Source organism: Pteropus alecto, unplaced genomic scaffold (assembly GCF_000325575.1).
Source record: "Pteropus alecto unplaced genomic scaffold, ASM32557v1 scaffold25, whole genome shotgun sequence".
Lineage (NCBI taxonomy): Eukaryota > Metazoa > Chordata > Mammalia > Chiroptera > Pteropodidae > Pteropus > Pteropus alecto.
The window spans coordinates 6,813,211-6,827,948 of NW_006441955.1; the positions used below are offsets into that span (position 1 = coordinate 6,813,211).

General features: G+C 51.3%; 1 protein-coding gene across 1 annotated transcript in view; it reads left to right on the top strand.

Annotated features, from left to right (window-relative positions):
* The first annotated feature begins 4,161 nt into the window (after positions 1-4,161).
* LEXM (lymphocyte expansion molecule) overlaps positions 4,162-14,738 on the top strand; it is a 25,627-nt gene continuing 15,050 nt past the window's right edge. The window contains exons 1-8 of the mRNA XM_006919455.2: positions 4,162-4,211; positions 5,135-5,222; positions 5,655-5,819; positions 5,986-6,108; positions 11,329-11,466; positions 11,618-11,758; positions 13,418-13,579; positions 14,677-14,735. Coding sequence (XP_006919517.1) covers positions 4,162-4,211; positions 5,135-5,222; positions 5,655-5,819; positions 5,986-6,108; positions 11,329-11,466; positions 11,618-11,758; positions 13,418-13,579; positions 14,677-14,735 — 926 coding nt within the window. The remainder of the gene's footprint in view (positions 4,212-5,134; positions 5,223-5,654; positions 5,820-5,985; positions 6,109-11,328; positions 11,467-11,617; positions 11,759-13,417; positions 13,580-14,676; positions 14,736-14,738) is intronic.

The window sequence follows — 14,738 nt, forward strand, 5'->3', positions numbered from 1 at the left end:
TACTTTCTCTGCTGAGGAAACTGAGGTTCAGGAGGAAAAGGACTTGCTGAAGTCACAGAACTGAGATGGGCCCAAGCAGGTCTGGAACCCAGCCAAGCTCTTCCTCCGTAGACACTGCTCCACCCTCCCGCCTAGAGCTCGCTGACTAGAAGAGTCAGAACTGGCACTTCCAGCTGCCTACAGAAGCCACTCTCACTCCTGGTGCTGTCCCACCCTCACCGCAATTCCTCACTGTTCCTCTGAACAGGGGGACACTACCCGCCTGCTCTTTGGCCATTGTTGATCAGGCTTCCCACTTGGGATTTCTCTGCCTCCTCTCTGCCCTGCAGTTGTCCCTGGTGGAAAGACTAAGGGGCTCCGGGTGCTGGTTCTAATGTGGATTCTCGTTGCAAATAATGTGTGATCCTCATAATTTCACACTTCAGACTTGACATAAGGGTAACATCCTCTTCCCCAGGGGCAGGGTTGATATCATGAGTAAACCTGGTATGTGTCACTCTGGATAACTGTCATTCCTCCCCCTTGTTTCCTAGTCCATCCTGCATCTCCACCTGTGGCCTTGAAGGGTATGGGTCCCCTACACTCTAGAAGGCTGGGCTGTGCTCCCTGCTGCGAGGCTGCTTGTCCCTCAGTGCTTGGCTTTTTTTTTTTTTTTTAAAAAGTCTGGACTTAGAGTCCCTCCTGCCTATCATTCCACTGGGGCTCCTGACACCCTGCTGCTCCATCTTTTTGAAAAACAGACCAACGTTTTCAAAAGAGGAAATACAGCCAATTAGTAAACTTGTTAAAAAATATTTGACTTGAACAATAAAGAAGTAAATTAAAACAGCATTCTGGTGCTATTTTTCAAATGTAATTTTAAAATATAAATTTAATAATTTTTAATAAAAAATTGTCACTATGAATCGCTGGTGATCATGAGATGACACATGGGCTCTGACCTGTTTGGGAGGATCAGGGATGGAGTCTCAGAGAGGTTTTTTTTTTAAAATTATGATTACATATACTTAGTATAAAATATACTATTTTGACCATTTTTAAGTGTGCAGTTCAGTAGCATTAAGTATACTCACATTGTTGTACAGCAATTACCATATCCATCTCCAGAACTTTTTCATCTTTCCTAACAGAAACTCTGTACCCATTAAAAAATAACTCCTCATTCCTCCCTTCCCCAGCCCCTGGTAAGCACCATTCTACTTCTGTCTCTATTAACTTGATTACTTTAAGTACTTCATATAAGTGGAATAATATAATGTTTGTCTTTTTGTGTCTGGTTTATTTCAATGAACATCATTTGTCAAGGTTCATCCATGTTGTAGCATGTGTCAGAATTTCCTTTTTAAGGCTGAATAATATTGCATTTGTATATATATTCCACATTTTCTTTATCCATTCATCCATTAATGGACACTTGGGATGCCTCCATCACTTGACTATTGGGAACAGTGCTGCTATGAACATAGCAATTCCTTTGGGTGTATACCCAGAAGTGGAATTGCTGGGTCATATGGTAATTCTATGCTTAATTTTTTGAAAAACTGCTATACTGTTTTCCAGAACAGCGGCATCATTTTACATTTCCGCCAACAATGTACAAATATTCCAATTTCTCTACATCCTCACCGACACTTGTTATTTTTTCTGGTTTTGTTTGTTTGTTATAATAGCCATCCTAATGGGTGCGTTTGGCTTTTGATATGACTCTGAGAAGATGAGTAGGAGTTGAACAGGGAGGGTAGGTTGCGAGAACCTTTCAGCAGTAGGAAAGGCATATGGAAAGACCAGAGGTTTGCAGTGTAGACTGTGCCTCAGACCAGAGCAGCCCCATATAGCTGAAGCATGGGGAAGAGATGGCAGGAGATGAGGTCTGAAGTCAGTGGCCACAGCCCTATCACAGAGGCCCGAATCCTGGCTGAGAAGATTGACTTCATTCAATTGACGTAACAGATGACTCCAGAATCTGGATGACTTAGAAACTCTTGCAGCCAGGGAGCTCTCAAATCTAGTTATGAGTTCCGTATTCATTGTGTGCTCCTATACCTCACTATATGTGACCAGGGCAAGTTACTCTCCCTGTCTGAGCCTTAGTTTCCTCTTCCATATAATGGAGATGAGAAGAGGTTGTGGCATTATCTACAAGAGAGAAAGAGTTCATTTCTATGATCAGTGAGTTGCTGCGATGAGGAGGCTGTGGGCTAACTAAGGCAGGCTGCCTTGCCGCAGAGCTGACCCACCCTGGCCTGCTGTGGTTTGCCTGGCATCCAGAACTCCCAGCCTAGTGGACTTTGGCCTATATCCTGCAGTCACTCCTCCATGAGCCCTGCAGCCAAAGGGCTCAGGCTGGGACAAAAGCAGCAAAGCAGCCCCGGGCAGGTGTGGGCCACCGTGAGAGCACCTGAGCAGGCCCGGGGCTGGTCTCAGGGCTTCCCCATGCATAGGACTTGGTAGTATACACAGCCACATCTCACTGGCACCTCAAAACATCTCCTCAAGGAGGCTGCAGTCATAGGTCCATGTGATAGATGAGGAAATTGAAACTTGGCCAAGGCCACCATCTAGGAAGCAGCAGGCCCAGGATTTAAATATGAGTCTGAGGATTTATGGACTCCTGGGAAGTTGGACTAGATTCATTTATTTGTTCACATGCTACTCAACAAATATTTACTAAGCATTTACTGTGTGCCAGGTACTGCAAAGTAGTGAATGAGACACAGTCTCTGCCCTGGGCCTTCTGAAGGTCCCTTTCCTAGGTCATGGAATGGTCTCTTATTGAGCTTCCATTACCTGCCAGGAACATACTAAAGTAGCTCATTTAATCCTCACAGAAATCTGGAGAAACAGAGCTTATTAGCTATATTTTACAGGTAAGAACGTTGAGAATCAGAAAAGGAAGTGACTTGCCCAAGGTCACGGAGTTGGGAAGGTGCAGAGTCTGTGCTTGGATGACCCGGAGTGTCTATTCTGTGTGTATTCCCGAGGCCTGACACTTCTGACTATCAGCTCAGCAGTGCAGAGTGGACGGTCTGCCAGCCATGGCCATGTGCCTGCCTGACCTGGTGCCTGAGAGTCATGACCTTGTTGGGGGTCCAAACTTCCTATTTAAATGTTATATTGGGATGTCAGAAAGCATTGGGTGGGGCCCAAAAAGAGACCCACTGTCCCAGCAGTCTGGTTCCACCACAGGCTGGATGCAGGACCCAGAAAAAGTCCTGTTTCTCTCTGACTTCAGTTCTGTCATCAGCAAATGAGACATGTCTCTCAAGCTATACTAGATGAAGGAGGAGGAGGGATGAGAGCTGACCTGTTGGGGCCACATACGCTCAACTCCTTTCTCTACTTAGCAGGTCATACACACACTTCAATGATGAGTTTGGTATTCTCCTCCAGGAAGCCCTCCCTGACCTACCCATCCACAGGCTAGGTCAGAGACTTTCCTCTTCACAGGCCTGGTCACACTATGTAGTCACTGTTTCCTCCACTAGACTCAGGACTGGGAGTCCAGACACCTTGTACGGCCTCTGCAGAGTGAGTGTGCGCATGTGTGTTGGGGGGCAGGGCGCATCTGGGGATGATGATTCCTGATTCCATCCCTGCAACCCTTCCCTGGTCTCTGCAGCCTTACTCCTGCCCTCCCCATTGGCTCTCCTCCCCTCCCCAAAGTGGAAGCCGGCACCCTCTTTACCCAAGTTGAGTCTTCTGTGGGCCTCAGTGTTCCAGGAGCATAAGGGGAAATTAAGAGGCATTTCTTGAGCAGCGCTCTACCTGGCGCGTTGCAGGCGCAGCGATAAAGCAAGAAATCAGAAACCGTTCCTCAACAAGTGACTCTAAAATCCGACCAATGGCATCCACCACGAGGGGCCCACCACGAGGGGCCATTAAATCTGTAGGCCCCAGGAAAGGCTCTCTGGCAAAGAAGTGGTGAAAATGTGCGTAGAGCAATGAAAAAGTCAGGGGACAGCAAAGGCACGTTTATGAGGGTGCCACGTGGGCACAGACGCGGCCAGGGTCCTCTGGCCATTCACAAATCACAAGGCCCGGTTGCCGTGGCAGCAGCGGAGGCCGCACGCCAAGCTTGTGCGGAGGAGTCTGCAGCAGGAGTCCGGCGAGGAGGGGTGGAGGCCCAGCCCCGGCAGGACCTCGCAGCTGGGGGTCGGTGCCATGGTCATCAAGTCTTTCAGCGGGGCACCCTTTGGGGTGCAGAGCCACAGGTGTGGCTGGACTCGGGGCTGGAGGAGGAAGGGCTGGACCCTAGGGGAGGGTGGAGGGGCCGCTGGCAGTGGGATGGGGGACTGGACTTTCTCTCCCAGTCGGACCTGTTGCATTCCCATGCCCGGAGTCTATTTACCACTGTTATTAAGTTATTTAAAACCATTTCAAAAGAACCTGCAAGGTATCAGACTCAGAGATGCCAAGTGGCTTGGCCCATAGTAGGTCCCTGAGTTCAAAAGTCGTGGGTAGAATTCCAGTCCAGGTTCTTTCTTTATTCATTCACACATATGACATTGAGATATCTATATATATCTATATCTATCTATATCTATCTATCTATCAATCTATCTATCTATCATCTATCTATATCTATATCCTAGCATCTATCTATATCAATCTATCTATCTATCTATCTATATCTATATCTATATCTATATCTATATCTATATCTATATCTATATCTATATCCATATATATATATACAACCTATTATATATATAGCCACTTCCTATGTGACAGACATAGTTGTAGCGTCTGGAGATACAACAATGAACAAAACAGCAAAACCTTGTACTAAGAGTTTGCATTGTTGTGGGGAGGGATGGTTGGAGTGGATAGTAAACAAAAAAAGTAAATAAAATGTTGGATAATGATAAAGGCTATGGAGAAAAAGTTGAAAGGAGGAGCTGGTAAGTGCTGGAGGGCGGGGTAGGATTAAAGGCTCCCAGCAAAGGGGAAGGGACTGGGCAAAAGTGGTGTCCAGGGAGAGGGAACCAGGAAGGATGAAGACCCTAAGGTGGGGGCACACCTGCCCATCCTTCATGGGCTAGCTCCAAAGCCATCTTCCCTAACCCCCAGAACTGCCCATGCCAGGGCTGGATGTCAGGCACTGGACTCTCACTGGGCCTCTGTCCTTCCCCAGGTTCGATATGGCTGCTGTTTATCCCAACCAGAAGAAGTTGAGCACCTTTACGGGAGTCCCATACTCCAAGCCTTATTCTGTGGAGTTGGTGAGTTTGGCCAGCTCCACTGACTCTCCCACGTGGTCTGGTCACTGCCCTCCAAGTCCCACACCGTGGCAGATGAACTGAGTCTTACACCTCTCCATGGCCTTAGTTCTCAGCACAGAGCTTGGTTTACAGCCAGGGCAGGACTGTAGTGAAAACAGCATGGGTCGGGACCACAGAGACCCGGGTTCCATTCCCAGCTCTTGCACTGACTGGCTGTGGGCTCTTGAATGAGTTACTACCTCCCCCACTCGGCCCCTGAAGTGTGAGGGGGCCAATGACAGAGGAAGTCATGATGGTACTTTGAGTACCACGCCCCTCGGTGCCAGGCTTGGGGATGGAACCACAGAGGGACAGGTCACCCCTAGGTCAGGATGGGAGCTAGGTGAGGGCTTGCTCTGTGGCTGGCTCAGCCCTAACTGTGCTCTGACTCAGTCCCACATAGGACCTGGGACCTATGGCTACAAGGAGACCTGCTTCAGCAAGAAGAAGCTGATGAAGGAGGTGGGCACAGGCTGGGCCAAGGCCCAGGAAGCCACTCGGCTGACCAAGCTGCCCCACTTTCAATACCAGGCCATCTTGAGAGAAAAGCAGCTGCAGGTGAGGTCCCTGGGCCACGCCGCTCTACAATCCAAGGGTGGCCTCAGTGTCCTCCCAACCCCAGGTAGAGCTCATTCTTTAAGGAACACCATCGTCCCCTGGACCCCTTTCCCATGTGGACATCCTCAAGTTTAAGATTTTCACCTTCTCTCTTCTCTTGGGGCAGAAGGAAAAGCTGGGGCCTGGCTCCTACAACTTCAAAGACTTCTTAGAAGAGCTGCAGCAGAAACCGTGCAGCACCCGGGGGCTGCTCAGCTCTGGGGAAGTTCGCTTCCGAGGATTCATTGGGGTAGGTGTTCTCTTGTAAGGAGTGGGAACCCTTCCACCCTCTGCTCTCTGTCCCCTTTGGTGGTGCTGGAAGCACCCCTTTTGTCTCTTCCCCTCCCCAGGCTTGGCCAGGCTCTCCTTTGAGTCCTGACAGCCCTTGGCTTTCCAGCGCCACAGCCTCTAGCCCACTGGCTATTGTATATGCCTGTGTCTGTCTCCCCCACCAGACCGGAAGCTCCCTGCTGGCAGAGATAGGTCTTGTTCATCTCTGAGTTCCCAGCACAGAGCCTGGCATACAACAAATTCATCCACCTATATATCCAGCTAGCCAGCCAACAAATAATGATGGAGCATTCACTAAGTGCCATGTGCCATTGTAGCTCCCGGGGCCCCAGAAGTGATGAAGACAAAGTTCCTGCCCTCATGGAGCTGGCATCCTAGTGGTAGAAATAACAGTCTAAAGAAGCATGTTATATATTATCGGGATTGCGAGGAGAATTGAGACAAGGAAGAGATAGAGAGTGGTAGAGATACAATTTATAGGGTGATCAGGGAAGACCTCTGGGAGGAGATGACATCTGAGAGAAACCCGCAAGACGTGAGCAACTGAGACTCATGGTGTCTGCGGGAGAGCATTCTGGGCAAGTGGGAACGGCAGAGGCTAAGGCCTTAAGTCAGATCATCCGGCAGAGGCCGGTGCGGCTGGAGGGAGGGGAAGAGAACGGGAGGAGGAATGAGAGCAGAGGCCTGAGGGCTGGCTACGAGGATCTTGCAGCAATGTGGGGGCTTCTGGTTTGATTCCAAGTGCTGTGGGAGGACAGCGGAAGGTTTTGACCAGAAGGGCCTGACTTAACTTTCAGAGACGCATCCTCCTTATGTGGGTGAGCGTCGGAGGCTGCAGCAGGCGTCCAGGTGGGAGACGATGGCTGTGAGAGGTGGGGGTGGCAGGAGGGCTGCGATGGTGTTGGTGTGGGCAGGGAGGATCATCCCATGGAGGCGTGGACAGTGAGCGGGGTTCAAGCTCAATAAGGTCATGAGAGAGAAGGCAGGAGTCATATCATACCAAGTGACCGCTGTAGTTTGCTGAGAACCTCACCTCCCCTGGTCCTCCTGTTCTCTGAGCTGGACTCTCTTGCCCTTCTCTCAGCATCTTAAATGAGCCATGCTCTTTCAACTAGGGCTTTGCTCCAGCTGTTTCTGCTGCCAGAAATGTTCCGCCTCCCCAAGTAGCTTTTTGCCTAAGGAAATCCTACTCAGCCTTCAGCTCTCAGCTCCAAGGTCTGACCTGATCCCACGCCACCCCTCTGGCCCCAGGAGGTGGCATCTCTCCTTCTTAGATGTTTAGTGTCTCTCCCCCACTAGACAACAGCCCCTGAGGGTGGACCACACATCTGCCTAGTGATTCCACTGCAGAATTCCCAAATCCTAGTAGTGCCTGGCACATAGTAGGCATGCAGTAAGTATCTGTGGACTAAGTGCACGCATACCAGGTGCTCCAAAACATTCTCATTTTTCACAATCACTCCTGTTGAGGCCCTGAAGGCTCAGAGAGGGTAAGCAATTGGCCCCAGGCTGCACAGTTGCAAATGAGGAACGTCCAACCCCATATCCAGAGCCTTTCCTCCATACCTCACCACTCTGAAGCCTTCTCTGAGGCCTGGAAATTACTCCTTGCCACATTCCGGGAACAAGCACCTGCATCTTCAGGTACAGACGCTATTAACTGCAACTTAGGAAGAGGGGGTGCCTGGAGGCATTTAAAATTGAGTCATTACCATCAAATTTAAGGTAGCAATAGTTGACACTTAACACAGCACTTACCATGTGCCAGGCACTGTTCTAAGCACTGGAGTGTACTAATTAATCCTCACAGCAACCCTGTGAAGTAGGCACTATCATTATCTCCACTTTCCAGATGAGAAAACGAGTACAGAGGTTTCAGTAACCGCCCAAGGTCACAGAGCTACTAAGTGACAGAAGCAGAATTAGAATCCAGGTGTCCACACCTAACCACTGCGCTGTACCCATAAGCTTGGCTCCCCTGGATTTTGCTCCTTGACTAACTGCAGAGGACAGGGTCTAATGTCGGAGCCTAGCCCAGCTGAAGGCAGAGGAGTTTGGGGAACAAATCTGAGGCCGTGTGTTTCCTTCCTGTCCCCAGCCCCCAACTCTGAGGCATCCGCGAGTACTGGCTGAGCAGAGTGACAGTGCCATGGGCTGTTCCTCCCTTCCAGCTATCTCTGGTCCTTATCTCTGCTCCTGCAGTAACCTTGGGTAGGCCCTTAGGATTTCTTTGAGCTGCTCTCCTGGGGTCAGCCCTGGACCTTCAGTTCAAGGACGTGGCACTGCCCCAATGGGGGAAGACAGTACCCATCCAAGGCCTGCTTTTCTCTATCACTGTCTTGCTGTGAGACCTGGGCTGGAAAGCTCATGGCCTCCTCTGGTCTCTGGTCTCTCCAGTTGTACCCCCACCACTGCAGGTCTACAAATACCACGGGCCAAAGCTGTGGGTGCCTGCTTTGGGGCCTCATGACTCTTCCCTTAGAGAGGATGGGGCTGTCGAACCACACCTCCAAGGCAGTGCCTTCTCTGGTTTCCTAACCCCATCCTGCATTGGCATCGGGTGCTGCCCCCACCCTGCCTTCAGTGCTCTCTCCCCTCTCTCGGATTTGGGGACACCAGACTCCGCAGCCCTGGAGTTCCTCTGCCAGTCCCCCCACCCTCTTTGGGGTGATTTCTCTCACTCAGCTAGGCTCCGTGAAGATGACTCTAGATCTCTATCCTGGGGTCCCTCAGGCATCTTAAACTCTGCACCCCATCCAATACCACCACATGCCAGCGTCTCCTCCAGGCCTGCTCTTCAGGGGACTGGCACCACCCAGCTACCAGAGCCAGAAACCAAGCACACCTTGTTCCCCCGAAATCACTGGGGTTTGTGCTCTCACTTCCTGTCCTCCTCCTCCTCGTACCCTCCTCTTCCATTCCTACTGCCTCCACCCTGGCCCAGTCCACCCAGGCAGTCTCTCCACGAATTCCCTGGTCTCCTGCCATTGCCAGCATCTTCCTAAAGCCTTCACGCCTCAGAATCAGGTCTCAAGGAGCCTCGACGAGGCCTCCAGATCCTTTTCCATCCTCTTCCCATGGCACCTCTCCCAACCCGCCTCGAAGGTGTCATTTCGGCCTCCCTGCCTTTGCCCCTCTGCTTGAGGGACTTGCTCCCTTCACCACACCCATCTTCTGGGAACTTTCCCATTCTTCAAAGTCCAGCTATAAAAATCTTATAAGTACCAATACCTCTATTCCCACATACCTCTACTCCTAGAATTAATCACTCCTCCAGCCTGGGTCCCAAAAGCTCTGACAACATAACATTCTAGTTAAAATCATGGACTCTCACATCAGCCTAAGTGTATTTACTACGCCTTTGAACCTGAAGGCTTGAAGGAAGGGTGAGGCTCTGCAGAGAGCGCCCAGCACTGGGCTCCAGGAGCAGCGGCTACTCTCACTCTTTGTTATAACTGACACTTCCAAAGTCCCTAGGACGTTGTAGTGCTCATTGCCCTCCGACTGCAGTGCCCACATAGTGCCTGGCGAACAGGAGAGGCTCAGAAAGATCTTGAATTTTAGAATTGGAACTCTCTCCCTGTACCACTCCTTTCCAGAGGTGGTAAACTTGGATGCAAGGTTTGCCTTTCTGAGACTCAGTTTCTCCGTCTGTTAATTGCGGATAGCACTAATTTGATTTCAACTGGTGGTCTACTGCTGGGCCGCGGACCAGTACAGTCCGTGGTCTGTTAGGAACCAGGCCACACAGCAGGAGGTAAGCGGTGGGCTAGCTTCACCTGTATTTGCAGCTGCTCCCCAGCACCAGCATCACCACCTCAGCTTCACCTCAGATCATCAGGCATTAGATTCTTATCGGAGCACTGCTCCCTGGTGCCAAAAAGGTTGGAGACCGCTCGTCTGCAGGACCAAGATTAAGCTTGTGAAGTACCTAACACATGATACAAGGACCCAGCTTCCTACAAACATGCTGAAAAGCCGGGGCCCTAGAAGGGGGTGATGTGTAGTCGTGTCCCTTGGAGGGCAAACAAGTCAGATGCCACAGCTGCCTGACCCCCGCAGCCGAGCTCCCTGACCCCTCTGCCCTTCCAGTTCTCGGCTGCTTTCCCAGGGTGCGTTCTTGGACCGGGAGGTGGGCAGGGCTGCGCCATCATGGAGCGACAGCGACCCCGTGTGGCTAAAAGGTGCAGAGCAGGAGAAAACAACCTGCTGGCTGGGTCTTGGCGGGAGGACCTCCACCCACCCACCTACCCACCAACACTGCAGGGAGGCGCTCCTCACTCCACCTACAAAGGATATACTTCCGACGTTGACAGTCAAGGTCCTGAGTGGTCATTCCAGCTTTCCTGCTGTAGTTCTCAGCCTCTCCTACCTCTTTCTCCCACCCGCTGCTCCAAGACAGCCATCCCACCCTGACTTGTCACATGTCAGTGCCCACTGTGGGCTGGGCGCTATGCAGGAGTCTTTATAGACATTATTTAATTTCATCCTCATTACCCTAGGAGAAAGTATTATCATTTCCATGTTGCAAATGTGGGCCATGAGGCTCAGAAGAAATAAGTGCCCAAGGTCACTCGGCTAGGAAGCAACAGTCAGGATTCAAACCCAGGACTCCAGATCCATCCAGGTCACACACAGCACAGTGAGAAACCCATTCATGCAAATGCAGAGCTATGACGCAGGGGTGTAATGGGTGGAATTTCTGAGACCACTAAAGTAAGCAACTTTCTGGGGAGATCGGGGAAGGAGGGCTTCCTTCCCAGGAAAGGGGACATTTGAGCTGGCTTTGCAAGATTCGAAGAATTTTCCAAGACAAAGAAGGCAGGAAGGGCATTTTGGGTGGTAGTAACAGCACAAGTAAGCAGAGTAAGGAGGTTAGCAGAACGGTGTGTGTTTGGGGACCAGCAAGGACCCACTTTGGCCGAAGTGTGGATGTAGGAAGGGAGCAATAAGAGATAAATTGGACAGGCCAATGGGGCCCTGGTAAAGTGTCTGAACATAGAAATGGAGGTTTGAACAATGACAGAGGCTCTTGGGCCAACAGTGCTGTGTGTTCGGGGACAGTTGACATGTAAGATCCCTGAAAATCCCATTCCTCTCTTGGGGGCATCTCTTCCTCAGCTGTACTCAGCATAAGGAGTGGAACTGATGACCTTTATGTCTCTCCCTCCCCACACAGAACTACTATCCAGGTCCTGGAAATTATGGCGAGAAAGGCAATCCGTACACAAAGCTGGAGGAGAGCGCCTGGAACCGGTCTCATTCCGAGGGACTCATGTGCAGGATGACCAACAAGCCGCTCCCCTTGGCTCATCAGGTATCCCCCTCACCTGACCAGGGGTGGCTGCCTTCAGGCACAGTCCTGCGGGGCAGACTTCCAAAGCAGATGAAGAAACCAAGACCCTGCAGGTCGGTGGGCCTGCTTTCGCAGCCCTCCTGCAGACACTGGCATCTGTGCTCCGTTCTAGGGGAGTGGTCTGGCACCATGCACCTACACCTTGAAAAGTGACATGGAGGCAAACCTGGGCCGATCCATGGGCACCCGCGGCTTCTATGACATTTTCTCTGGTGATCGAAACAAGCCTACTTATGGACATTACTCTGTGCAGGTGGGTACCCAGCGGGGTGTGGGGGTGCATTCCCTAGCAGGATGACAGACTTCACCACCACCACCAGGAACGCCACCCTGTGTGCCATACTCTGCTCACACTTCACCCTCACAGCAAGGGTGAGATATGGCGCCCTGTGTCGGATCAGGAAACTTGAGGCTGTCCACACTGCTGGTAAGGCAGAGTCACAATCTGAACCCCAGCGAGGCCGTCTGATTTCACCGTCAGTCCTCTGTCCTCTGCACTGGCATGAACCGCAGAGGAAGCGCAGGTGGCCACGATGCCAGGACTGCATGGGAAACTGTCCGCAAAGCCTGCAGGGACCTTGACAGCTCAGATCTGGAAGTCCTTCTGTTTTGGACACACTTCCCGGGCATCGCAGATCCAGCTAAGCTGGCTGGGTTAGTGTCATGCTGTTAACAAGGCAGAGAACTGCAGGGCCGGGAGGGGATACTTAAGTAGAATTTTAGCTTGACCCCGCTTTTCCTGCACCAATGGAGTTTCTGTTGTGTGATCCATAGCACCCTGTGCTTTGCTTTCTTCATGCTCAGAGCAACTGGACTTAAGTATTTGTGTAATTACCTGTTTATTTTGTCTCCTTTGTGCATTCTTTCAGTGTATGTGTTTACTCCAGGTAATAGTCTGGGTGCAGGGGAAACCTGCCCCTAGGGTACTTACATTCTAATGGAAAAAGAAACACAGAGGTAAGTAAAAAACAATACAGAGTGTTAACAGGTGGTGAGGGCTATGGTGAAGTGCGTTAGGAGCACTAGGAAGCCGGTAAAATATTGAATTCTTTTGGACTGGTTGTTAAATAGCCACTGAACTGAGCTCTGTCACCTGATGCCAGCTCCCCTGAGCCTCCCAGACCTTTCCATGAGCAGCTTCTAAGGTGGTGCAGCCCGGCACAGCGGGAGCCTTGGGACCCTCATCAGGCTCTACAGCCTATGTCCATTCTGATTGGTTAGTCAGTGCCCAGGCGACACGATAACATTTTTTATTATCTAAAAAGTAATAGATTTGAATTTTTAGAGAAGTTTTAGGTTCACAGCAAAATTTAGCAGAAAGAAGAGAGTTTCCGTGTACCTTCCGTGCCCTTTACATGTACGGCTTCTTCCACCGTCAACATCCTGCCCCAGAGCGGGGTGCATTTATTACGACTGTAAACCTGCATTGACACGTCATCATCATACCTTAGGGTTCACTCTTGGTGTTCTACATTCTGTGGATTTGAACAAAGGTATAATGACATGTACCCACCATTATAATATCATACAGAGTAGTTTCACCGCTCTAAAAGTCTTCTGTGTTCTCCCATTTTTTAAGTATTTGGATCGTCGCTCCTGCTTAGAACAGTGCCCGGTTCAGTAAACGTTCAGGAAGTGAGTGAAAGAAAGAAGGAATGGATAAACTTAAGCTGGGTTGTAGGGTGTGTCACACGGGGTGCTAGAAGACCGTCAGACTAGCCTCCGGCTGAGGGCTGCGTCTCTCCCACCCGGCTGGGCCCACGGGCTGTGGGACGTCCCCAGGCAGTGTGGAGAGCGATGCCTCATTGTGTGGCCACCTGCTTTTGTCTGATTGCTGCTGAGGGTCCAAAAGAGGGGCCCTTGATTTTCCTGGCATAACAGACACATTTGTTTCCCCCTCTCTGTTTCTCAGAAAATAAAGCCCAGGGAATTGATGAATTTCAAGAGCTTCACGGAAGAACTTAACTCACGTCACAATAAGAAGCGTGGGGTGTTTTCACAAGTTTCCCGCAACCCGAAAACCCCTACAGAGAGGATTTACTGGGCCACCCTCAGCCAGTGTCCCCGAAAACTAGTTAGTGTCTCCCCAAGGCCTTCCTTCCTCTCTTGGATGGTGGCTTTCCTGCGGGGCCGGGTGGGGTGCTGGTGGCTATTTCCGGGGGCAGGGGGAAGCTCAGCAGGTGGGTGTCAGCCCCACCTGCTTTCCAGTCCTGCTCTTGCACTTACCAGTTACGTTGGGTGGGTCTCTCTCACTCTGAGCCTTGGTTTGCACACTTGTCCTAGGGCCATATCCAGGTGGCTGCAAGGGTTAAATGAGGTTGAGTACTGGAGCCCACCGCATGGAGCCTGGTACCCAGAAGTGCCCAGCCAGCGTTGACCTCCACCCTGCCCCTCCACCTCCCAGAGAGAGGACAAGGGAGGGCACTGGGGTGGGGCAGAGTGTGATTACAAGCTCTACCCTGGCAGAGGGGCTGCACACCTATTTGGGCCAAGGGAGCGGTGGACTCTCTTTTTGGAAGGCAGCAGCCAGTCATCTGAGTAGGCTCTGGATTTTACCGGGGCCCTCCAAGCAGAGTCTCCCTCGCCACCCCCAGAGAGAGAACTGCTAAGGGCTTGGGGAGGAGTGGGGTTCTGGGAGAAGGAAAAGGGGTACCCCCATTTCCTGAATGCTTGCTCTGGGCCAGGTAGCTGCCATCCCCACCCATCCCCATGGAGGGATTACCATTTACATTTCACAAAAGGAACCCGAGCCCCAGAGAAAGCAAGGGATTTGCCCAGGCTGCCCCAGCAATGGTGAGGAGTGAGATTGGAACCCAGCTCATCTAGCTCTAAGGTCTGAGTGGCTTCTGCGCCCCCAGGCTGGAGCCTAGAACATCTCTCTGGACCCTGCCAAGCTGTGAGGGTCCTTGGGAACCTGGACAGAAGTGTCAGGCTAGTGGGTGGGGTTCAGAATAGGTGTCAGGGGTTATGAGGGCAACACAGGGCCCCCACACTCCTGAAGGATGGGCTCCTTGTGAGTTAGGAGGTGGCTGGGTACCTTCCACCATCCTTGGCTCAAGGCCTAGTGCCACCAGTTGGGTAATGTCAGCTGCCAGGAGCCCTTACCTGCTTGGGCTCCAGGCTGACCACTGCCAGACCTGGCCAGCTTTCAGCCTTCATTCCTTACCCCAGGCCACGTCTGGTCCCGGTATGTGGCTTCCTTCAGAGAAGGAATGCAGAAACGTCAACCAGCC